The sequence below is a fragment of the Pungitius pungitius genome, chromosome 14 (assembly GCF_949316345.1).
Source record: "Pungitius pungitius chromosome 14, fPunPun2.1, whole genome shotgun sequence".
Taxonomy (NCBI): Eukaryota; Metazoa; Chordata; class Actinopteri; order Perciformes; family Gasterosteidae; genus Pungitius; species Pungitius pungitius.
The window spans coordinates 3,447,413-3,470,360 of record NC_084913.1 but is presented as its reverse complement, the minus strand read 5'-3'; the positions used below and the strand labels follow the sequence as shown (position 1 = coordinate 3,470,360).

General features: G+C 49.6%; 2 protein-coding genes across 8 annotated transcripts in view; both read left to right on the top strand.

Moving 5' to 3' along the window:
- The window catches only part of numb (NUMB endocytic adaptor protein), a 29,725-nt gene extending 13,772 nt beyond the window's left edge, over window positions 1-15,953 (top strand). The window contains exons 2-11 of one of the 6 annotated variants that reach the window (XM_037486012.2): window positions 2,448-2,584; window positions 5,434-5,508; window positions 10,125-10,157; window positions 10,745-10,819; window positions 11,670-11,810; window positions 11,944-12,148; window positions 12,232-12,528; window positions 12,627-12,767; window positions 13,263-13,403; window positions 13,723-15,953. In XM_037486012.2, the coding sequence (XP_037341909.2) occupies window positions 2,459-2,584; window positions 5,434-5,508; window positions 10,125-10,157; window positions 10,745-10,819; window positions 11,670-11,810; window positions 11,944-12,148; window positions 12,232-12,528; window positions 12,627-12,767; window positions 13,263-13,403; window positions 13,723-14,477 (1,989 nt within the window). In that variant the 5' untranslated portion in view covers window positions 2,448-2,458 and the 3' untranslated portion in view covers window positions 14,478-15,953. Of the gene's footprint in view, window positions 1-2,447; window positions 2,585-5,433; window positions 5,509-10,124; window positions 10,158-10,744; window positions 10,820-11,669; window positions 11,811-11,943; window positions 12,149-12,228; window positions 12,529-12,626; window positions 12,768-13,262; window positions 13,404-13,722 lie in introns of all 6 variants that reach the window. The other 5 variants (XM_037486011.2, XM_037486017.2, XM_037486014.2 and 2 more) reach the window with 5 other exon arrangements.
- Window positions 15,954-16,410: 457 nt separating this feature from the next.
- exd2 (exonuclease 3'-5' domain containing 2) lies at window positions 16,411-22,702 on the top strand. Of its 2 annotated transcripts, none has more exons than XM_037486021.2 (10): window positions 16,411-16,554; window positions 17,517-17,573; window positions 17,676-18,118; window positions 18,640-18,899; window positions 19,286-19,412; window positions 19,504-19,802; window positions 19,891-19,997; window positions 20,141-20,276; window positions 20,462-20,824; window positions 20,917-22,702. In XM_037486021.2, the coding sequence occupies exons 3-10, from the start codon at window positions 17,717-17,719 to the stop codon at window positions 21,131-21,133; spliced, it is 1,911 nt and encodes a 636-aa protein (XP_037341918.2). In that variant the 5' UTR covers window positions 16,411-16,554; window positions 17,517-17,573; window positions 17,676-17,716; the 3' UTR covers window positions 21,134-22,702. The 2 variants fall into 2 exon arrangements, with proteins under 2 accessions (XP_037341918.2, XP_037341916.2); XM_037486019.2 differs by having other exon boundaries at window positions 17,676-18,133.
- The last annotated feature ends 246 nt before the right edge of the window (window positions 22,703-22,948 follow it).

Genomic DNA, 22,948 nt, shown 5'->3' with positions numbered 1-22,948 from the left:
ACACACCATAGAGTTTCTTTGGGTTGTGACACTGCCGCTAATGTGGATTTCATACCCAGTCTGTGTGTTTTACACGGGATAACGAACATGTGCTTCAACCGCGTTCGACTGCTCAGTTGTGTTTGTCGCCGTTTGACACAGTACAACATACAATAGGCAATACTATTCATCTTTTTGAGTTAGTTCAAAGGTTTCTCTGCTGTTTTCTTTAACCTAATATCTACATTTTTCATGATAAAAGCAGTACATCCGTCCGTTGGGTCCGTCTGGAAGGGGCTGAAAGGAATAAAAAGTACAGAGCACGTAGGAGGAGAGAAGAAAATGATAACATGTTATCACATGCCTGCAAATGGTTACTCTCACGCTGCAGGTGCATGTGCCACACATTCATGCCCGCTTATAAATAAATGCAAACGTACGGCCTCTTTCTCACCCACATGAGTTTGTGTGCTTTCACTTCCATTCCTGCTCTGCACTTATCTGTCCCGGAGTCTGCAGCGCAGACTCCGGGAAGGTGTGTGGGTTGTAAGCTGGCGCTGCTGTTAAGTGATTTAGAAGGTGAGTGCTGTGAGAACAGGCCTTACCTTTTGGGAGGATTAGTGTTCAGGCATCGGCCCGCGAGATGAGAAGATAACTGCAAGGACTACCATTTGCACTCAAGGAATGGGATTCAAGTTCAGCCCGAACTCTTCCACCATTAGTCTGTTATGTGGATGTTCGGTTTGAACATCTAAACATGCAGTAAAACACACCAAATCCTTTAAGAAACCTGAAAACGTAAAAGGTTTTGCAGCGCTAAGACAGAATCAACAATAATAATTTGATCCATTGTTGCTATAGCAATAAGGATTTGCTGCTTTAACGCCTTCTGCTTTGAAAGTCATTACGAAATAAAAATGCACAACTTCCCTAAACATCTACAGTGTCCCAGACAAACAAGCGTTCTAAAAGACGTGTTGAAATAACGACATGCACGTGCTGTGTTTGAGCGGTGTCAGGTGTGTTTCCCTGGTGCCGAGCCCGCACCCAAACATGATATGACCTAAATAAACCAGCGTGTTAAGAGCGCGCTCATGGACAATTTCCTGTGTCTCTTTTTTTGAAGTGCGCTCCGGCCAAAGGAAGTGCAGGAATATGCAGATTTGCACGGACAATGGAGGTGTTGGTGTTCCCCGTTGGGTCGCCCCCATTCGGTGACAGTGGGAAGTTTTTTTTTTGTTGTTGTTTTTTTTTTTTAATGTGTTAGTGTGGGGGTTCAGTGCCCGAAAGCTCCTTTTGTTTGCTGTCCACAGAGCTGGAGCCTGGCACCGACAGATAAGAGCGCCTCACCTCAAACACACGTCCTACCCCCCCCCCCAGCCAGGTTTCATTATGCAAACAGACCGCTCAAGTCCTGTGAGTTGAGTGTGCAGTTAAGCTGGTGCACATGTGTGGTCGCGGTGTGTGTGTGTGTGTGTGTATAGACAGTCAGCTCTCCTGGATTAAAGACATTTTAATCCAGCCCGATCCTCATCAGCTCTGAAGTTGGTGTGTTTGCTGTAACTTGTTGGTGGAGGAGTGTGTGCTCCTCGTCGTGGCTGAGTGGCTTCTGGTCCTCGGGTACGAGCCCCGTTTAGAGACCTGAGCCGGGCTTTCTGTGATGGATGCACCTCTCAGTTCTAGTTTGGATCAGCAACTTTTAATTGGGTCCTTGCTTTTTTCTCTGCTGCCTAATCTGCTCTCGGGGCCAAAAAGACATACGTGCACCTTTTTAAAAGTAGTGCCCTTCGCCTAATTAATTGTGCTGTCTTAAGATTGCCAGAGAATGTCGGGGTTTGACCCCGTTGTGACTCGGCGGTGTTGGTTATGATGAAGGCCGTCTTAAAACACATTCTTAGTTTTTTTTTTTTTAATGTATCAAGAGATTTAAGTCGCTCCACAAAGAACCATCAAAAACTACCACTTTTAACAATGTGCTCATACATCTTATGGGAACTGAAGACTTACCCCGGGTATAAATTGCTCAGGGTAACAAACGTTAGCGGTCAGGGGGTCATGCAAGTAAAAAATAAACCAAAAACTCTTGATTGGCCACCACATTTGGAGTTTAAATTAAAAGTAAACACAGAGATAATGTTGCTATTAAATCCCCTAAACCTGTCTAGGAAGGCTGAATACGTAATTGGATCTATTGAATATGTTGGTTTCGAATGGGACGTTTTTTCATTTTATTTTAAGTTGGAAACATTGGCAGTAAATGTCCGGCAGAAGCCTCAGTTTAATAGCTAAGATGTTAATTGCTGACAGCATAGTTTCCCATTTTAAGCCTTCAATCGTGAGCGTGCTTCTCTGGTATCAATGTGACTCTGCACGACCAGCGGCTTCCTACCCCGTTATCAAACACAGGAAGTCGACGCACCACGGTGTGTGTCCTCGCTTTAACGAAGATTGTCTCTCCCCACTCACAGGGAGCTCAGCGATGAACAAGCTACGGCAGAGCTTCCGCCGGAAGAAAGACGTCTACGTGCCGGAGTCGAGTCGGCCGCACCAGTGGCAGACGGACGAGGAGGCAGTGCGCATCGGCAAATGCAGCTTTGGCGTCAAGGTGACTCTCCCTCACACACACACACACACACGAACACGCCTGCATTCCCCAAGCCCGCAGACGTGCCAGCTCTGAGAGACACACACGGACACCGAGGGCCCCAATTTAGCAAAGCAGAAGTGCAGTGGTGCACTTCCTCTTGTTTGCACGGGATGAAATGCTCCATAAAGAGGAATTGAAAACCACAGATTGGAGAAAAGGGAAAGTTCTCCCCCCCCCCCCCCCCCAATATACCAACCCTTCAGCATCACATGAACGTGTTCGAGCCATGGTGTCGATCGGGCCCGCGGGTTTGCTCTGTCCCGGTTTCTCTGAGCATGAAACCAGATTTGAGAATAGGAAACGCCGAGGCAGGCAGAAGTGACAGCGAGGGAGTAGAAGGGAGGCACGGCGACGTGGAAACGGGTGCAGGAAGCGCGTCGCTTCGTGGTCTCACCTCAGCCAGCGTGAAACGCCCCAGATTCAAGATCTCCTATAAGCTGCATTTCAAATGTCCCCTTGGCACACACACACACACACACACACACACACACACACACACACACCTTCCCTCCCCCGCCTGCTTCACATAAATTCGCTTTACTCACTTCTTTTAGATGTGCCGAGCCATGTCTTCTCACATTTCGTTTGTGTTTGGTATTCGTCTGAAGTACTGGTGGATTTCTTTCAATTTCTTGAAGAAGACCAAAGGCGAGACAGTGAGACTGTAACAACCAAACCCTATTTAAACTCCAACAAAGGAGCACGTCGCGGGGCTCATAAGCAGTCAGTCAAATTCGGCTCAGCCGCTTTGGTCAATGAGACGATGAGCTGATCTCTCATCGTGATGCCCTCCTGTAGCCACTCGCGCTTCCCCCACCGGCTTTTTTTAGTTTATTCTTTCCGGTGCAACCTACCATGGCTCCTTTCTCCGGCCCTAGGTGCCTCAGAGGAGTGTGGGTGAGAATAGCAGCAGTGAAATTATCACTGACTGGCGCACAAAAGAGCCGCCAATAGAGGGGAGGAGAGGAGCTGCAGGGGAGGGGGGGGGGGGAGGAGGAAAGGTTGTTTCAAAGTGGTTAAGACCCCCCACACACACACACACACGCACTTCATTGCCCCCCTTGACAAGCATTGTAAAAGCACAATCCTCCACTGATTGCCATTTCTGTTTTTGGGTGCTCGTTTTTTGCTTTGCGTCAGTCTTCCTGCTGAAATTGCACCGACAGACAATTATTCAAGTATTCCTGATTCAAGGTGATTGTCAAAGGCATCGAAATGTTGATTTGCAGTCTTTGTATGGAAATGTCGCCCTTATGGGGCCGCTGAAGCCCGGGGATGGATGCGAGATCAGATTAAATTGCTGGATGAATTTATTTGTGCTTGGTGCGTTTAGAATGTTTAAAATGTTAGTCTCGTCCATATGGAAATGGCCGCGTGTGTTCGGTCCGGGCCGAGCTCGTCGTCTGCAGCGCTCCACGCGCCGGATGTGAAGCGGCACACAGCCTGGACTTTTCGTTGAATGTAACACCAAATTTTCACGGAAACAGATTTATGGGCAATAGCCTGAATAGGTTTCCTGGAACCCATTTGGATCACATCCTGAGGTTTCACACCAACCAAGCCAACCTCCCGCTCTGAATGTTTACAAATTAGGAATTTAGGTGCATTGCGGTGTTGTTGTTATTGTATTGTTACCACCGCTGGCCCTCTACGCCTGGAAAACTATCCCCAAGAGCAGGGAAATAGAAATAGAGCAGCTCATGCCTCTCTCCACATCAAACACGGCACAATAACACAAACATCGTGATGCACACGGTGGATCTAATCCCAGCCCACTGTTGGATTAGAGCTAATCCCACTGTGGGGCCCACAAACAAACCTGTGTTTCAGAACCAAATCCCCCCCCGCACATGTACGACAAACCGCTCGGGAGACACTCCTAATTGTCTGGAAAAGTTGTGTGTGTGTGTGTGTGAGTGAGACCCTACACCGAGCGTCTGCTGTGACACCTCGTCTCTCGCCGGTCAACCGCTAGCGCCGCCGCCTCCGCGCATCAGTATTGTCCGCTGGTTAGCGTGCGCGCGCTAACAAAACGCGCCGACACTGTGACTCGCAGCTGTGGCGTCACGCTCTCTAAATAGCAGGGCCGGAGGGCGGGAGGGTGACAGGCGTGGGTCAGCGTCACTTTGTTGTGTGTGTGTGTGTGTGTGTGTGTGTGTGTGTGTGTGTGTGTGTGTGCCTGCGTGAGGAAAGGGTAAGGACTTCCTCTCCTGCCCCGAACGCACAATAGCTACTGGGGCGGTCGGGGTTGTGACTCTGGTTTGACACGCAGCAGGGTGTGATTGAAGGGAGGAAGGACGAGGCCGCCGTCGCCGCCATTTCCGTTCATTCAGTTAGAAGTCCTCCTGCGTCTTGATGTCCGTATGAATGTGTCCCCCAGAGCTCGACTGGGCGTGATTTGTTGTTAATTTGATTCTGTTATCACAATTGCGCGTCATTATCTATGCAGCGATACACATGGTACGTATGCAGACATTATCTTACATCTGAGGATGTCAAACCTCCAGCACACTAGAGGACAACTTGTTGTCCCTTTGCGGCCCTGAGGGTGACTCTGGTCATTACATTTGTTCTTAAAACAAGCTGTAAATACTGAATGTGGCTGTGTAAACATCCATATACCGTACATTTCTTGGCATTGTTTATACAGTATTACAGAAACACTTGACTTGTGTGTTGCTGGTCACTGGTCTGATCTTTGGGGACTGAGGGGACACAAGATGGTCTTTACTCATTTAAATAGTCCGTTAATATCTCACTCCCTGTCTCTCTCTCTCTCTCTCTCTCTCTCTCTCTCTACCCTGCAGTACCTGGGACACGTGGAGGTGGAGGAGTCCCGAGGCATGCACATCTGCGAGGATGCAGTGAAGCGGCTCAAGACGGTAAGCTTCACTAGGGAAGCCCTGCGTACTTCCAGGAACAAGGCAGCTAAATACCAGACATCCTCCCTTTTCTTTTTTTCTTTTTTTTCTTGTAATCTTTTCCTCCGGTCGTAGTTTCCTTCGCGGTGCTTCCACCGACATCCCACTGACTCCTCCTAACATCCCCTCCATTCCTCAGCAGCCCTCATCCACATGTCACCAAGCGCTTTGAATTCCCTTCATGGCTGTTTATTCCTGCCTAGTTCAGTCCGTACGTCGAGGGCCGAGTGTGGCTGATTGTTGTGAGGGTCTCCACCCATCGTGACCCCCACAACCCCCATCGTGACCCCCCCCCCCCTCCCCTCTCGAGATGGGGGGGGAAGGGCATTGTGGGGGGGGGGGGGGGGGGAGATAGACCGGCGTGAACTTCCTGATGCAGGAGATTCCGGTTGAGTTGTGCAAGTAAGAACAAATTCCAGTTCGAGCAGCGAAGGTGGAGGGAGAGGGGGGGGGGGGGGGGGGGGGGCATGGAGCAGTCGCTTTCCCTGTTGTCAGTGTCCAAGACTCCACCCAAGTCTTAAACTCCTTTGAGTAAATCCAGCTCATCATGTCTGAGTCTTAAGGTGTAAATTTTATTGCTGCTGCTGGAATCGTCTGCGATCGGCTTTCAGTTTCAGTTGAAATGAGAATTCAAAAAGTGTTCTTTGTGTTATCGATACCTCGTCTTCAAGGGCCAAAACACACACACACATTCTCCCACAGTGCTTGGATTTACACACTGTACACAGAAACATACAAGTGGAAAAAGTAGTCTGGAGTAGCAGACGGACGCACGCAAACATGCTCGTGAAGAGAATACGCAGTAACTTGAGCGCACACACATGCGAAGCTCTATTAAACAGGCCCACACACACACTTGTGCTTGATGAGGTCACATGGTATACACACAGCCTCTGGCTATGAGGTCTTATTGAGTTACAGTCATTTCAACCGAGTGGACAAAATGGAGCCAACTCAAAAGTGGAGGCGGATGCTTCAGCATTCTGACCCGAGCCGCCTCGGCCTCGTGACGTTTCCCCCGTCTGGCTCGCCCTCGCTCCACTCCCTGAGGCCTCCATGTTTGACCCCGTTTCATACGGTGGGTGGGAATTAGCTTTTGCCACATCAATTCATGAAAAACGTTACATTTCACCCGCAGGTGCCGATGCGGAAGTGTCTTAAAACTTGCGGTCTCCCCTGGTTGTAAAGTGTATGAAAAAGAAAAAGAAAACAGTCCAAATATGATGACTTCCATTCCTGGTTTGTAATAAAAAGCCAATATGGTAGCGTTCACTTCTCCCATACAGTCAATGCCTCCACATATTTATCATCTAGGTACTATATTTATCATAGTAAATACCTCACAGCATGAGAAAACGATCACAGTTGGTTCCTTGTTGCGTTCCAAGATGGTTCCCATTCATTCTAATGAAATGAGCTTTTACACAGTGCAGATGGATACATGTCTCTCTCTTCCAGGTGTGCTTCCTCGTCGGGTTTCTAGTCCCAAGGAAAGCCGTAGAGACACAACATTTTTACAATTTTTACAAGTATAGCGTTCAGTATTCAGCACTCGGGGCGAACTGACCTTGGTTTGCGATTAGTTTTGTGGGGAGAAGGGCTGTGAAACACCGCGTCCACCCTGCTGCGTCGCTCCCCCTGCAATGACGCAGCCTACGAAGATGATTCAACTGCCAAAACGAGGTCTGACTCGCGGGTTCTCTGTTCATGACTCGGATCATGGCTGATTTTCTGGGAGGGGTCGGCGGCGGCGGCCTTGAAGCCATTTGAGGTTTCAGTAAATAAACATCTCTTCATCTATAGCCTCAGAGCAGAGCACAGTGGGACGCTAGTGAGGCCCCGATGGATCCCAGTTCATCCTCGCTGACTCTTCAAAAAGCCAACCGTTGCCAGGCAACAACTACAATTCCTACCGGTGGAGAGGCTGTGAGTTAATATAGCCACAGCAACCTCTATTTCCAGAAGCTAATAACTAAGTTGGTCAGGAACCAGGCCCTTTCCTGTAGGCCATTAATGTCTGTTAGGACTGATGAGGCCTGGTAGCATAAGCTGTTTGTTTGTTGTTGTTTTGGAAAGCGGGAGATGAAGATGGAGGAGGAACATAATCGTGTGTGCGTGCATCAATTAGTTTTCCCAGCGGCCTTTGGGAGAGAAATGAGATTTTTCTCACAGCTCCGCTATCCATGACTCAGAGGGGAGGATGGAGGCAGGTGGGGGAGGTGTCTGCACTGCAGCACCATCAACCTCCAAATCCGCCCTTTTGCGTTGTCATCATGACATCACTTCCTGTTGCCGCTGGCTGATAGCCACGGTGTATTCTGTGTTTCTGGTGTTGCTCAGGAGCTCATTGTGACCTGGAGTATTTGTGTAGACTGGGTGGAGCTGTAAGAATTCCTCCCAGATGCCTCAAGGTCACATGTAGGGAGCTGCAGGATGACTTCATGACTCGATGGATGCCTAACATGGAAGTTGCCATTGAGCTTATTTCTTTCTACAACAATGGGTTGTTGTTTTTTTTAAACCTTTTTGAAGAAAATTAACAGAGCAAACAAACGCTTTTCTCTTGTTCACGTTTCATATCATTTTTGGAATGGAAGGCCAATTCGCGGTAGACAAAGGCTGATGTTCAGCTACAAACAAACCACGGTCACATGACCCGACGTCCCTACCCCTGAGCTAAAGGCTGACCAGTGTTCTAGGGATGAAGTCTCATTGAGACACAAATCTTATTTCATGCCACCAACCAAAAATCTATTCATAATAAACAGAAACCTTGACTTTGAGACGAGGGAACTAGTTTCTGCAAGCTGGTGGTTGCTCATCGTGCTGTAGGTTGTTGCACATTGTGCTGTAGGTTGTTGCACATTGTGCTGTAGGTTGTTGCACATTGTGCTGTTGGTTGTTGCACATTGTGCTGTAGGTTGTTGCACATTGTGCTGTTGGTTGTTGCACATTGTGCTGTTGGTTGTTGCACATTGTGCTGTTGGTTGTTGCACATTGTGCTGTAGGTTGTTGCACATTGTGCTGTTGGTTGTTGCACATTGTGCTGTTGGTTGTTGCACATTGTGCTGTAGGTTGTTGCACATTGTGCTGTAGGTTGTTGCACATTGTGCTGTTGGTTGTTGCACATTGTGCTGTTGGTTGTTGCACATTGTGCTGTTGGTTGTTGCACATTGTGCTGTAGGTTGTTGCACATTGTGCTGTAGGTTGTTGCACATTGTGCTGTTGGTTGTTGCACATTGTGCTGTTGGTTGTTGCACATTGTGCTGTAGGTTGTTGCACATTGTGCTGTTGGTTGTTGCACATTGTGCTGTTGGTTGTTGCACATTGTGCTGTTGGTTGTTGCACATTGTGCTGTAGGTTGTTGCACATTGTGCTGTAGGTTGTTGCACATTGTGCTGTTGGTTGTTGCACATGTTGTTGTTGTGCTGGTGGATCCTGCAAGTAGTTAGCACTGATTTGAAGGCTAAAATAACTTGCCATTCAGTAGCTTTCGCTCAAGGTTATCTGTTAAAAAGCGGTAAAGTATGTTCATACATTTAGATAATCCGAGGTCATCGTGGTTGGCTCCAAACGTTCCTGCTTCAGTTGTTTCGTTTGTGCCTCGTTGATCTTTTTCAAACTCTGCTGTCCTTTCTGCCCAAAAGGCTTATGAGGCTCAATAATACTGTGTTACCTTTTTGTTTGTTGTGTTATGAAACATATTTTTTGTCTTTTTAAGCAGGTTTTTAGTGAGGTGTTGCAGAGAATGCCCCCCCCCCCTCTCCCTCCCTCCCATACACTGCCTATTGAAACCATGTAGAGACTTTTCTCCACTAACCATAGCGCACTAACGCTAGCTGTGCCGGCTCTTTCACCATCTGCATGTCTCTGTGGTTCTCACACACACACAAGCAGGCACGGCAAGTGCCGTCTCTGCCATAGCTGTGTAACAGGAGTAGAGTGGCACTCCCTTTCACAGTTATTGGGGGGGGGGGGGGGGGATTAAGGCCGGGTCTGGTTGGTTGTGGTTTCTTCATGTGGTCACAGCGGCCTGAACTTGACCCCTGAGTCTGACTGACCTGCCGATTAGTCACAGGCACGACTCAGGGGTCAAACGGGCATCTGAGGGAGTGTGTTTGGGTCACACACACACACACACACACCTAGAGGTCTGCCATCTTTATCTCCTTCCGGACACAGAGTGATGTCTCAGCTGTGGTTTGGCCATTGGCCTCGTCGGGTTTGTTGCTGTTTATTTACATCACAAAAGAACAGAGGGGGGTTCTTACCGGGAGGTTCACAGGCGTCTGTTCTAACCGTTATAATCATTCCAACAATAACGAGCACAGAACCACCCATCTAAACACCCGCCGTTATGGGATGATGTGGTGCTTCCCCCCCCATTGCCTCACTCACTCACTCACTCATAACCCTTCACCTCCACACAAAAAACAACAACAACCAGAAAATACAACGTGGGCTCCAGAGCATTTTGAGACTTCCTAGTCAACATTTTCATGCCTTGTTCCCCCCCCCCCACCCCCCTCCATTCTCACCCACCTTCCCTTTTTTTTTTTTACCACATCCCATTCCAGGACAGGAAATTCTTCAAGGGATTCTTTGCAAAAGTAAGTTATTGCGTTGTGTGAAAGTTTGTGAGCATTATTATCATTTTAACATAACATCCTTTGATCACTTCTGATGTCTGGTAAGAAACACACCTGAGATTTAGGGGGGGGGGCTTTTTGGAGAGACGGGCACAATGATGCATGTGTCTTTGAGCAGGTGGGCTGGTTCAGGCTGGGGTGGGGCACTTTTGTGTGTGTGTGTGTGTGTGTGTGTGTGCGCGTTCTTTCTTCCATGAAGCAAGACAAGAAGAGAACAATGAACAGTTTGTGTGAATGGACGTTCACTATTTGTGTGGAACACAAATGTCTTCTTGTTTTAACCAAACACTCAAACCAACCTTCTCGTTCCTCTATTTAAAAATGTGGGCACTCCAGAAAAACATTTCTTCACAATCTCTTTTTCCTTCCTGGTGCTTTTTGCTTTATTTACAGGTGTACTTTGTGTGTGTGTGTGTGTGTGTGTGTTTGTGTTGACTGACCCATGATTTGGTCCCAGGGAATGAATGGCACAGAGGAAGCGCACAGGGAGAATATCGCTCTCCAGGTTTCGTGGTTTCTTACGCGTCCCTGTTGTGCTCTGTTCGCAGTCTGGGAAGAAGCCGGTGCGCGCTGTGCTGTGGGTGTCAGCGGACGGCCTGCGCGTCGTCGACGACAAAACAAAGGTAACGCAATGCTTCGAACGTCACAGGCTCGGCAAGGGCCTCGGTTGAAAGGACTGAGCTTGAACCGTAACTGGTTTTAATGAACTCCAGGACGCTCACAGGGCTTTGGTGGCTTTGTAGGTGGAAGCTGTTGGGCTGCAGCTGCTGATAATGGCGGTGGAGCTGTTGCACTTCTGGTCGAGTCAACCCAAAGGGGCCCACTTTGTCATTATGTACTGCACCTGCAGGAGTAGATGATACTTCTCTTGTGAGTGGTAGAATCAGGTTTACATCGACACCTGCTGGAGGGCTCTGGTACTACATCAACCCCTCCGCAGCCTATGAGGTGTCAGGGCACATCTGGGTTTAGAGGAGCAACCACAAATGTTAGACTATGTTGTTCTATTGGGTTACGCCCTGTGTATATTTACTTCTGTCCATTATTGACATTAAAGAAGTTTAATCGATGACATTTTTTAATCTGTTTTAAATCACAAATATAAATGTTGAATGTTAAATCACCAAGCAAGTCTAAACCACACTATGCCGAGCATGGAATGTCCAGTATCCTGTATTCCCCTGTTTGGTGTCATTTTATTCTATTCATTTAGTTGCCTTTATTCCCTCGGAGGTCTTATGAAAATCAATTTTCAAGGATTCCGCCCTGAAAGAGAGGGTCATTGTTGTGGTTTGGTTTGCAGACGAGTGCTTCTGGAGCTTTATTAGTAGTTTTGTCAGGCGCTCTTCACACTGAAGCGCTGTTCACTATGAAATCATTCCGCCCACATTTTTAAATGGTCTGAATGGAGTGTCACTTAACTCCGACCATAGTGGCTGAATCCGTATAATGAGGTGTAAATGTGTTTTGCAGGACCTGATCCTGGACCAGACGATAGAGAAGGTGTCGTTCTGCGCTCCGGACCGGAACTTCGAGAGGGCGTTCTCTTACATCTGCAGAGACGGCACCACGCGGCGCTGGATCTGCCACTGTTTCATGGCCGTGAAAGACTCAGTAAGAAGTCCTCTAGTAGCACATCGCCCCCCCCCCCTGCCTGTGGCCTGTGTGCCGCTCACATTGGTGTACAGAATGTTTTCTTTATGTTTCTAATAAACTTGCTTGGTGCCTCCTGCATGGTGTCTCTCAGGGGGAGCGCCTCAGCCATGCCGTGGGCTGCGCCTTCGCCGCTTGCCTGGAGCGGAAGCAGAAACGGGAGAAGGAGTGCGGGGTCACGGCCACCTTCGACGCCAACAGAACCACCTTCACCCGCGAGGGCTCGTTCCGCGTGACCACGGCGACGGAGGCGGCCGAGCGGGAGGAAGTCATGAGGCAGCTGCAGGACTCTAAAAAAGGTCTGTAGGCGCGGCGCCTCTTCGTTTGACCCGACGTGCAGCATCTGCCGTTGCTTCACGCTTCCGCCCTCCTCCGACAGCAGAGACGGACGCGAAGGTCGCCGGGAACTCGGCCGCCAGCGCGACCAACGCCTCGGCGCTGCCGGCGGGAGGCTCCCCGTCCCCCTCGTCCTCGCCGCCGCTCTCCGTGGCCGCCCTGGGGCCCCAGGTGATACCGCGCAGACACGCTCCGGCCGAGGCGCTGGCCAGGCAGGGCTCCTTCCGAGGCTTCCCGGTCCTCAGCCAGACGACTTCTCCCTTCAAGCGGCAGATGTCGCTGCGCATGAACGAGCTGCCCTCCACCATGCAGCGCAAGTCCGACTTCCCCATGAAGAACACGGGTGAGTGTTCTGATCGGCTCTCCGTCGTCCTTGTGGTCCAAACAAAACCGGTCACGTGAACGGACCGTGACGCCTCGTCTCTGGTATTTGACCTGCAGTCGCTGAGGTGGAAGGAGAAAACGACAGCATCAGCTCGCTGTGCACTCAGATCACTTCGGCCTTCAGCGGACCCCCGGACCCCTTCTCCTCGGCACCGATGCCGAAACCCGCCTCGTCCCCCCAGTCTCCTGTAGCACCAGGTACAGTTCAGAGACTCACCTCGCTCTGGTCTCTCATTGGAGCCGTCTTGTGGCGAAATTCAACCGGATCATAAATGCAACAAATCGCACATTGTGGCTGCTCCTCTGTCAAGTATCATGTCCAATTGTTTAGGATGAAGCAGAAATCCTGCAGAATTCTGCAGGTTTCAAGTGATTCAAATACAGGTTTTGAGACACTAGCTTACAATGAACGAGTGTAGAAGTTTTGCACCTGCAAGTCGAAACCACACTGGGGAAAGAATACGCTGGTTGTTTTATGCCATTAGCCGCCAGAAAACATCCACTGTGGCCAACACTCCCAGTTTGGCATTTTGACCGTCAGCTCTTCCAGTAAAGATCGTGTTGCTTGTTGCTTTGAGTTTTCAGTTTTGCACATTTCTCCCATAACTACGCACTTAACGTTTAATTCCCATTGCACGGTAATGCCGACCCACAAGCTTGCTCGTACTAGCGTCTGCCTCTTATCTGCTGTAGTGAACGGTGCCTCTCCTGCCTTTTCTGCTGCTGCTGCCGCCGCCGCCGCTAACCCCCCAGTTCTGCCCCCCGCTCTGCCTGCTCGAGACACTAACCCCTGGACTAAAACTCCAGCAGGAGTCCCGCCCTCAGCGCAGCCAGGTAAGCAGCACATCAGAGAAGCCAAATCGAGATGTTGAGTTGAAGGTTCTCTTATCCTCCTATTTTGAAGATGGGAACACAATGCCACCACGGCACGTGCGTGTCCCTTAATTCTAAAAGTACAGTTTTACATGTTAATAGATATAGATAGAAAATAAATATGTTCAAATACGGCTCTCCAGAATTCATCATATTCGGCCTCTCTGCAAGAAGCGCTAAGCTAAACTAAGCTACGCTAACTGGATGCAGCCGGATATCTTGATGTCATTGATGTTTCATTTTTACTTTGATGTGGAATCGCTCTTTCTTGTGCCAACAGGAAGTAACTGGTCATCTCCTACTCCGGTCATCGTGGTCCCCCCCGCGTCCTCCCCGTCCATGTCCTCCCACAGACGCACGCCGTCAGAAGCAGACCGGTGGTTGGAAGAAGTCACCAAGTCGGTCCGAGGGCCGCCACCCAACCCCATCATGGCCGCAGCCCCGCTACCCGCCCACTTCGCTGCCCCTGTGGCGATGCCCGTGGTGCCCGTTGTCTCCCTCACCCCGCCCCCCTTCATGTCCCCTCTGCCCTCCGCCGTGCCCATGTTGCCCCCCCGCCAGCCCGCCTTCCACGCTCAGGCCCCGGTCTCCTACCAGATGCCCAACGGGCTGGCGTTCCCTCAGCCCAGCGTGCCCGTGGTGGGCATCACTCCTTCGCAGATGGTGGCCAACGTGTTCGGCTCAGCCACGCAACCCCCGACGTTCCCCGCCCCGACCTCGGCGACCCCCCAGCACGGCCCCCAGGCCGTCTGCCTCGCCGGCCCCTTCATCAAACCCCTGCCGTCCACCGCGGCGGCCCCCGCGCCCTTCCAGCCGTCCAACGGCAGCGCGACCGTTAACGGGGGGGACAACTGGGCCGCCCGGTCCCAACTGGCTCCGTCCTCCCCTTTCGCCCAGCCCCCCCCGGAGCCGCCGCAAGACGCCTTCGAGGCCCAATGGGTGGCCCTGGAGGGCCGGTCGCGCCAGCGCACCACGCCCTCCCCGACGAATCCCTTCTCCACTGAGCTGCACAAGACCTTTGAGATCCAGCTCTGAAGACTGTGTCTGAGATTAGAAAGGTCATTTTAGTCGGGAGGGGGGGGGAAGGGCAGTGGGACAAGCTCAGCAGCGCCGAAAAACAAGTGGGAGACGGAGGAGAGCGACAGGGAGCGGAGCCCCATCCCAGCTGTTACCCAGGGTGCAGCTCACCAGGCACTTCATTAACGTTGTTCTGTTTTACTTGTGCTGCGCAGCACAAGCTCGCCGCCACCCGCGTGGAACATCTGTACCACATCCAACCCACCCTGTCAGACACCTCCACCCCCCCACCTCCCCCCCTCCCCCTACACACCCCACATTTGCTCGGTCATGCTCTCAGCGCTCCCAGTCGACAGGGCGAGACCTCCCTCACATGGCTGAGGGACTGCAGCACTGAGAGAACTCAGCTTCCAGATGAGAAGTTCCCAGTCCGAAGAAAAGAGTGAGACGATGCCAAAATCTTTATTTTTATGCATTAAGTATATTTTAAATAGCTTTGGAATCTAACAGATGAGTTGTAAGTAATCGTGCCAAAGGCACAGGCTAGCTACAATGAGACAAGTTTATGTTTGTGTATACAAGAAATGACCGTATATATTATACATAAATATATATATATATATATATAAAGAATCTATACTGTACACACAGCTCACAGCAGTGCTAATTTTTTATGTGATGTAAAGAGATTGTGTGAAGGGACAGCTGCTTTTACCTTTTTTGTTTTATTTTTGAAGAAAATCTCTTTATTGCTGTCTATTGCATCCTGTGATTGGATGTGAAGCATCTCACTGTAAATATGTTATCATTGCAGCAACAATCAACGTGGACCTAGCAATGGTGGTGGTACCCAACTGGTTGCCTCCCTTACCTGTGCTCAGTTTTAATAGATTATAGTACCCATCAGTACTTATCGATTGACTTCTTCTGTCTTTGTCCTCATTCTTTTTTGTTTGTTTGTGGTTAATGATCTTGTTTTTTTATTTAACACGGTAGGATTTGATCTCCTGTCTCTCCACCTCTTATATTATTATTTTTTTTTTTAAGCAGTAGTATTTCTTAATTTTTATTTTGCACAAGAACTCAAGTAGATGATTTGACCTCACGGGTGACCTTGATCAGAGTTAGCCGAGGTGCTGGGGTCAGCGACCTTCGTCAGCCTGCCGTGGTTCTGTCAGCAGGAAACTACAGGGAGATGATTTTCATCTCTCACTCTGTCTGATTTTGCTCTGTCAAGTTTTTGTTTTTGTTTTTAAATCAATCCTGTGAATATGATCTATTATCGGATTTATTTTTCCATTTGTAATTATTTCATTACTTTATTCCACTTCTTTGGAGAAATACTGAAGCTAAAAGATTGAATAAATTGATGGTGATAAAGGACAAAGTAGTTTGTTTTATTGAGTAAATGCTGGCATGTCTGCTGGCAATAATACTAACATGCAGTGAAATCCATCAACACTATTAATGAAAGTAGCAATAGGTTAATTAGACAAGTGCTTACCATGAACTATTTTTAGATATTTATCCAATAACTATGACAAACATACACTGGTTACAGCTCGTCACTTTTTAAACATGATTAAATATATTTAAGTTTTGAAAAAACAAAACGAGCTATTTGAATGTGTCACCTTAGACTTTTTTTTATTGTTTATTGCACTTAATAGTCTATTGCATTGAGATAATCAGTCAGTCAAATGATTCATAATACAAGGGAAATGTTTATTTGCAGCCCATGTACAAGGACATCATGCTTAACGGTATGAATTTAAATGAGCAAATAGCAGGTTCCAGGATACTTTACTACTGAGTGAACCACTGACATTGATGATGGTGATTTCCAGTAATACAATAAATACAATTTTAAAAAACTCCATTGGACCATTCCCAGACAACACGATTAGCACTCGACGTACCTCCCCTCTCGTTCCTGTTGTTGTTCTGTCCGGCCGGCAGGGGGCGCCGGCGGGAGAGACGCGTCCTTATAAGCGCGTCCCGGAAGGCGTGTGTTTGTTCAGTAAAAAAAAAATAACAACGAAGCAAGGGTGAATGTACGCGAAGATAGCGGGCGTATTGGTTAAACAACTCACAGGTAAGAGCTCACGGTGCGCGCCTTGGTACTCGCACGCGCTGTTCTGCAGCCACGTGTTCACGTTTCGTATTCCGCGCACGGACGCGAGGCTAATCACGCCGCTGAGTTTTAACACGCTAGCAAGTTAAACCGGCTAGCCGCGGTGGCTAAACAGGCTAACGGGGGGTTTAACTTTCTCCAGAAAAAAAAAAAATGAACCACAACGATTGATGAAGTTGATGTTGCCGGGCCTTGTCTTAAAGGCTCGTCTCCCATTGAGGGGGAGAAACGTCACCCGGTGTAGATTATGACGCAGCTAACGCTCGGCGCTAGCGGAATATCGGGATGCTACAGCTAGCTTTGAACCTGCCGGCTCAGTTGGATGACAGCTTGTTGTTGTGTGAGTGTGAGTCGAGAGAGAGAGAGAGATAAAAAAAAAACAGTTTGAACTCGTACGAACCCGATAACTTGTACAGGCAACTTAGTCGCCATGTCTCCAATGTAACGGGTCCGGCTTTAAATATTTTTTGCCGTAATGTGTAACGACTATTAGCAAGTCAGCTACTGCCTCTCGTGCGTCTGCTTACTTTACGCATCACTCCACTTGGACGGCGGTTTTATTTACTCTCGATCGTTGGATCCGCTCTTATAACATGCGACGTTTAGACGAAACTGAAAAACGCTCGATGTGGTGCATCATAGAGAAATTAGGGTAACGCAAAGGACGTGACTCAACTCGGCAGCATAGCTTCAGAATGGGAAAAATAAGAAACTCCTTTTTGTATTTCGATACAAAGTACGTCCTCATCCTCAAACATGTACACAAAAATGAATGAAAACTTGTTACTTGAATGAAAAATGTTATATTTTACTTACTGTCTGTAAAAACTAATCTTGATACTTTCATAGACTTTGATTGTGTAGATGGACAAAAAACGTGTTTAGATTTTTTATTCATAAATGGGGGAAATGTGTTGTTCCAGAGAGCTGCAGTGACGGACACAGCCGGGTGTACAGAGGATCCCACTGATACAGGAAAGGTATAAAACCACTCGCCTTCATGTCAACACACTGTACAGACAGCACTGTTTTAGACACTCATATTCAGCCACTTGTTGTTTTTTTTTGGGGGGGGGCTCTAGATTTGCACTTTTCTGCCAGCCGTGGACCACTTGAAGCCGACATGTCCCATCGAGGAACTTTAACTGCCGTCATAACGACGGTGCTGGGAGCGGCCCTGGGCGGGCTGCTCGTCTGGCGAGTTTACCGGACGAAGCGGAAGCGCCTGCCTCCCGTCCAGGAGGCGGACGGTCTTCCGGAGGCTCCGCGTCCTGCGGAGGACGACTCCACGGATGCGGGGCATCAAACCGACCAACCAACGCGCCCTCTTCCGAGGGAGGAGTGCCAGGCCGCCCAGTTTCCGGCCACGCCGCTTCCGCCGCCGCCTCCTCCTGTGCCGTCTTCTGACGAGCTGCTCGCTGTGACACCGGTGATGGTGAGCTCCGAGGAGGAATGGCAGCGGCTGTGGCCGCTGATGCAGAAGGAGCTCTCGGTCTTCCCCGTGCTGGGGCTCGACTGCGAATGGGTAAAGGCCACCGGCGTAAGAAACACCTTTTGCATGTTTTTAGATACGAAGAGGAAAAGTCCACCCTGAACGATTATTATTGTTGTTACGGGCCAGATGAATCCGAAACGCAATCACGCAAAAATCCAAGAATAATGAGGGCGTTTCAGTGGATGCAGTTCGCTTAGTAACAAAAGATAAATGAATTGTTAATTATTTTTTGTCAAATTTTTTCCCGCACCTAAATTACCACCTATCAAGAGATGCATTTCATTCATTTGATATAATTCTCAGTTGTGAAATTCAGATCTGGGCTGCCCTTTTTTTTTTTTTTGTCGTTTTCAATAATCAATCAATAATCTGTCGCGCCTTTTCCCTGATGGTCGTACAGGACTCGCGTCTCCACTGACATTCGCTCTGTTGGATGCAAAAAGTAAACAATAAGCAAAGTCCTCCAGTGTGCAGCAGGGTGGAGTTTTCCTGTCACCTGTGACCGTGCTGGTGGTCTTCACCTGGCACCCGGCTGCCGCTTCCTGTTGCAGGTGTCCGTCAAAGGTCGAGCCTCCGCCGTCTCCTTGCTGCAGATGGCCACGTATTCGGGTCTGTGCGTCCTTGTGAGGCTGCTGGCGTTTCGTGGCGGCGGCCAGCAGCCGTTCCCCCTCAGCCTGATGGAGGTCCTGCGCGACCCGCACGTCCTGAAGGTCGGCGTCGGCTGCTACGAAGACGGCAAGCGCCTGACGCGGGACTACGGCCTGTCGCTGACGTGCACCGTGGACCTGCGCTACCTTGCCTTGAGACAAAGGTACAGTCTGTTTCCCACGTTTCTAGGAGGCAGAAGACTCGATGACAGCATTTTACTAATATCGGAAATGGTTGTTGTTTTACTTTGATAGTCGCCTAATGAGTTGATTTCTCGAGTAAAGTAACCAGATCGGGCATCATAATGAAATAATGGTCTCATAACAGGCATCATTCGTCTGTCAGTAGGATTCAGTGCAAACAAAAGAGCAATTAGTATGAAGGGAAAAGTAGTCATACTGACACCAGCACAATGTAAACATAGTAAAAAGGTAAATTATAAAAGTGAAACTAATAAACCCAGGCCCTGATGCAAACTAACGTCTTAAAACATTTTGAACTGCACGTAATCCAGTGATACCATGATGCTATTGGATTGTGACCCTTCAGGCAAGCCGTAGTGAACAACGGCCTCAGCCTCAAGTCTCTGGCTGAAGATCTGCTCAACGTGTCTCTGGATAAATCCCTGGATCTGCGCTGCAGCGACTGGGAGGCGGATCAGCTGACGCCGAAGCAGGTGGCGATTTAATCCATCGCTGTGTCCGTCCCCCCCCCCCCCCCCCACCTCCTCTTCATCTGACCGGTTTCCTCTCATCTGTCCGCTTCAGATGAATTACGCCGCCAGAGATGCCCAGGTCTCCATCGCACTCTTCCTCCACCTCCTCGGCCTGGACACGCCCGGCGGCGGCTCTTACTCGGAGCTGGCCGCCCGCTGCCAGGGGCTGGTGGACGCGCCCTTCAGGAGCCGAGGGGACGCGGAGGACAGGGCGCCCGACGGCAGCGGCGAGAGGAGGCGCAGGGCGAGGAAACCGGCCGCTTTTGAAAGCCCGGAGTCGTCTGGAGATCAACAAGTCCCAGACCCTCGAAAGAACCGGAGGAAGCCGCTGGGAGTGGGCTATTCTGCCAGGTGGGGGGGGGGCGAAAAGTCGACGTTGGTTTCTGTGTTCCCCTTTTTCGTCTGTAGGCTCTGCAACCGCTCTCCCTCTGTGCCGCAGGAAGTCTCCTCTCTACGACAACTGCTTCCTGCACGCTCCCGACGGCCAGCCTCTGTGCACCTGCGACAAGAAGAAAGCCAAATGGTACCTAGATAAAGGAATAGGAGGTACACTGGATGACTCGTGTTAACATTACTACACATCGTCAGAACGTTTTAGAAAATGTCTCCGTCGTTCAGAGCTGCTGCGCCACGCCCCCCGCTTTTGACCCCCGTGAAGATGTGACGGGCTTGATCTTCCCCCCCCCCAGTGCTCCAGAGCGAAGACCCCTTCGTGGTGAGGCTGCTGTTTGAGCCGTCGGGACGTCCCGAGTCGCAGCAGGACTACTACCTCACGGCCAAGGAGAACCTGTGCGTGGTCTGCGGCAAGGCGGATTCCTACATCAGGTCCGACAGGTGTCCCTCAATTCATCAAACGTTTCCATTGACAGAAAAGCAGCAAATCATCAGTCCAGTCATTTTTTTAAATTTCACTTGATATATATTTAATTTCAAATTTTACTCAAACCGAGGCCATTTTAATAATGACCTACGTGACGGCGCCTACTGACTGAAACCCGTCGCTCCCACAGGAAGAACATCGTGCCCCACGAGTACAGGCGCCACTTCCCCACCGAGATGAAGGACCACAACTCCCACGACATCCTGCTGCTCTGCACCAGCTGCCACGCCGCCTCCAACGTGCACGACGGCTTCCTGAAGCAGCGCCTGGCCGAGGAGTTCGCCGCGCCGCAGGGCTGCGAGGAGGGCGTCCGCCCGCTGGAGGACTCTGACCGCCGGCGGGTGCGCTCGGCGGCGCGGGCTCTGCTCACCGCCGGGGAGGCGCTGCCGCAGCAGCGGCGGGAGGAGCTGCAGGCTTTGATCAAGGGCTTCCTGGGGGAGGAGCGGGAGCTGACGGAGGAGTCGCTGCAGCAGGCCGCCGGCCTGGAGACGAGGTGAGCGTTAACGGCGCTGTTTGTCGGTCCCCAAACCCTCGACTGAAGCTTTGCAGCCTTTCTTAGTCTCTGACCCCCCCCCCCCTCTGAAGGATCTTCAACGAGGCGTACGTGCCTCACGGCCTGAAGGTGGTGCGGACATGCGCCGAGCAGGGCCTGCGGGGCCTGATGGACCTGGAGCGCCGCTGGAGGCAGCACTTCCTGACCGCCATGCGGCCCCGACACCTCCCCCCCCTCTGGTCCTCGGACCACAACCACAGCAAGTTCCTCCGCAAGTACGGAGAGGACCTGCCCATCAAACTCAACTGACTGACCGGCAGTCTTCTGTTGTGAACTAATAATCTACCAGCGAAACTGAAAGTGTGTGTGTGTGTGAGAGAGTGTGTGCGTGTGCGTGTGTGTGTGTGTGTGTGCACTCGTTCTGTGTTGGGCGCTGGATGCCGTTTTCACTCTTGGGTTCTGGTGCCGGTGTGGAGCCGCTAGGTTGCCACCTGGATCCTGAATGAACTTGGAGCAGAGGCTCCACTAGTGGGGAGAAAACCACTCGACATGATGTGATTGCATATGAACACTTTTCTTTTTTTTATCATGAAAAATGTATAATTATTTATGAAAAAGGTTGAAAAAAAATAATTGAATTTAAGAAATGATTTTTAGAGGAAGCTGCAGCCTGCTCTTAATCCCGCCCCCCTTAATTCCCCCCCCCCCCCCCTTCCCCTTCGTGCAGGTTTGCAGCTGTCGGTCTGAGAATAGAAGCGTTGCCTTGCAGAGGGTCGCCCCAACGGGGGACCTCACCTTTTCTGGCGTCCCACCCTCCTCTGTTGGGGGGGGGGGGGTTTCCGGTCTGTCGTCTGTTTTAGGTCGATAGACGGAAGTTTCCCAGAAGCACCCGGGGCGTAAATGTGTCCCAGACGTTGGCCGTCTCGGTTCATCATTTCAAAACTGTTTGTCTACGCGGTGCTGCCGGTCCTCCCCGAGGGAGGGGGGGGGGGGGGACAGCTTCCTGGCTCGTGTTTTAATGTGCCTCTTAATCCCCGAACCCCCCAACGGAGGGCCGAGCCGCGTCTGCACTTTACAGCAGTTTCTCTCACCATGACGTCGTTTCTACACACTCCCGAAGGTGCACAGTGAAAAAGAAAAGAGGTCGACGACGTAGAAAAGCCCCTTTTTTTTTTCTTGCGAGGTCGAGTTCTGGCTTCTCGCTCGATGGTTCTTCACAGTTCAGCTGCTCGGTCTCTTCTCCCTGACGCTGTTCTGTTTTCCTAAATGGTGAATGATGCAAAAGTAAATTAAAAAAAATCATGTTTATTAATCTTGTGACTTGTTCTTTGTCAAAATGAGTTAAAAATAAATCAATTTAAAAACACAACCACGATAACTTTTTTTTTTTTTTTAAATGTTTTATTTTTTACAAAATCACAGTTTAATAAATAGTCTGTAAAAATGAGTACAAAAGCGTTTTTCTTAACATTTCATATATGAATCACTCGTGACCCTCAGGTCAAGGAGTCTTCAGTTGGACTTTTTTGTCAGGAATGACTCATTTTTTTAAAAGTATTTTTACAATCTAGTTTTGCTGAATTAAGGCCTCTTGATTTTGGCATCGGAACAATCTGTTATTCAAATGTTTTTTTTCTTCGTATTCTACGTCGACTCGTGTAGAGTTATGAGCTCTCCTGGTTTTCACAGTTCAGTCAGGAAAATTAAATAAAACACATTTACAAATAAATACCAAAATGGCTCAACATGCAGATGTGATCCCTTTTTGTCCGAAAATGTGACGGCGTTTGACACGGACAAAATGCAACAATAACAGTGGCACATGACGCTTATATGACACTCCGGGATTATTTAGGTCTTCTTTTTTTTCTGAGGAGAGGTATGTTGGGAAATACTCCTCCTCCCCCCCCCCCCCCCCCCCGTGTGAGAAGGAGTGCGATCCTGTGCTCTGAAGGACACGCTGACATCTTTACTGCATCTACAGTGAAACCTCTTTGGGTGGAAACACGCGTGAAGATTTCCTATTTTCAAACTGTGTTAAACGTGTCGATTCCTGTACAAATTCTGTTTCCTGCATGGTGGTCGAGTTTGGAAATACTCTTGGAATTTGGTTTCTTGCCGATA

Coding starts and splice junctions, on each gene's coding strand:
- exd2 (XM_037486019.2), top strand. CDS start 17,717: ATGTCCCATCGAGGAACTTTAACTGCCGTCATAACGACGGTGCTGGGA. Junction 18,134..18,639: donor AATGGGTAAAGGCCACCGGC/GTAAGAAACACC, acceptor TTCCTGTTGCAG/GTGTCCGTCAAAGGTCGAGC. Junction 20,277..20,461: donor AAGGCGGATTCCTACATCAG/GTCCGACAGGTG, acceptor TCGCTCCCACAG/GAAGAACATCGTGCCCCACG.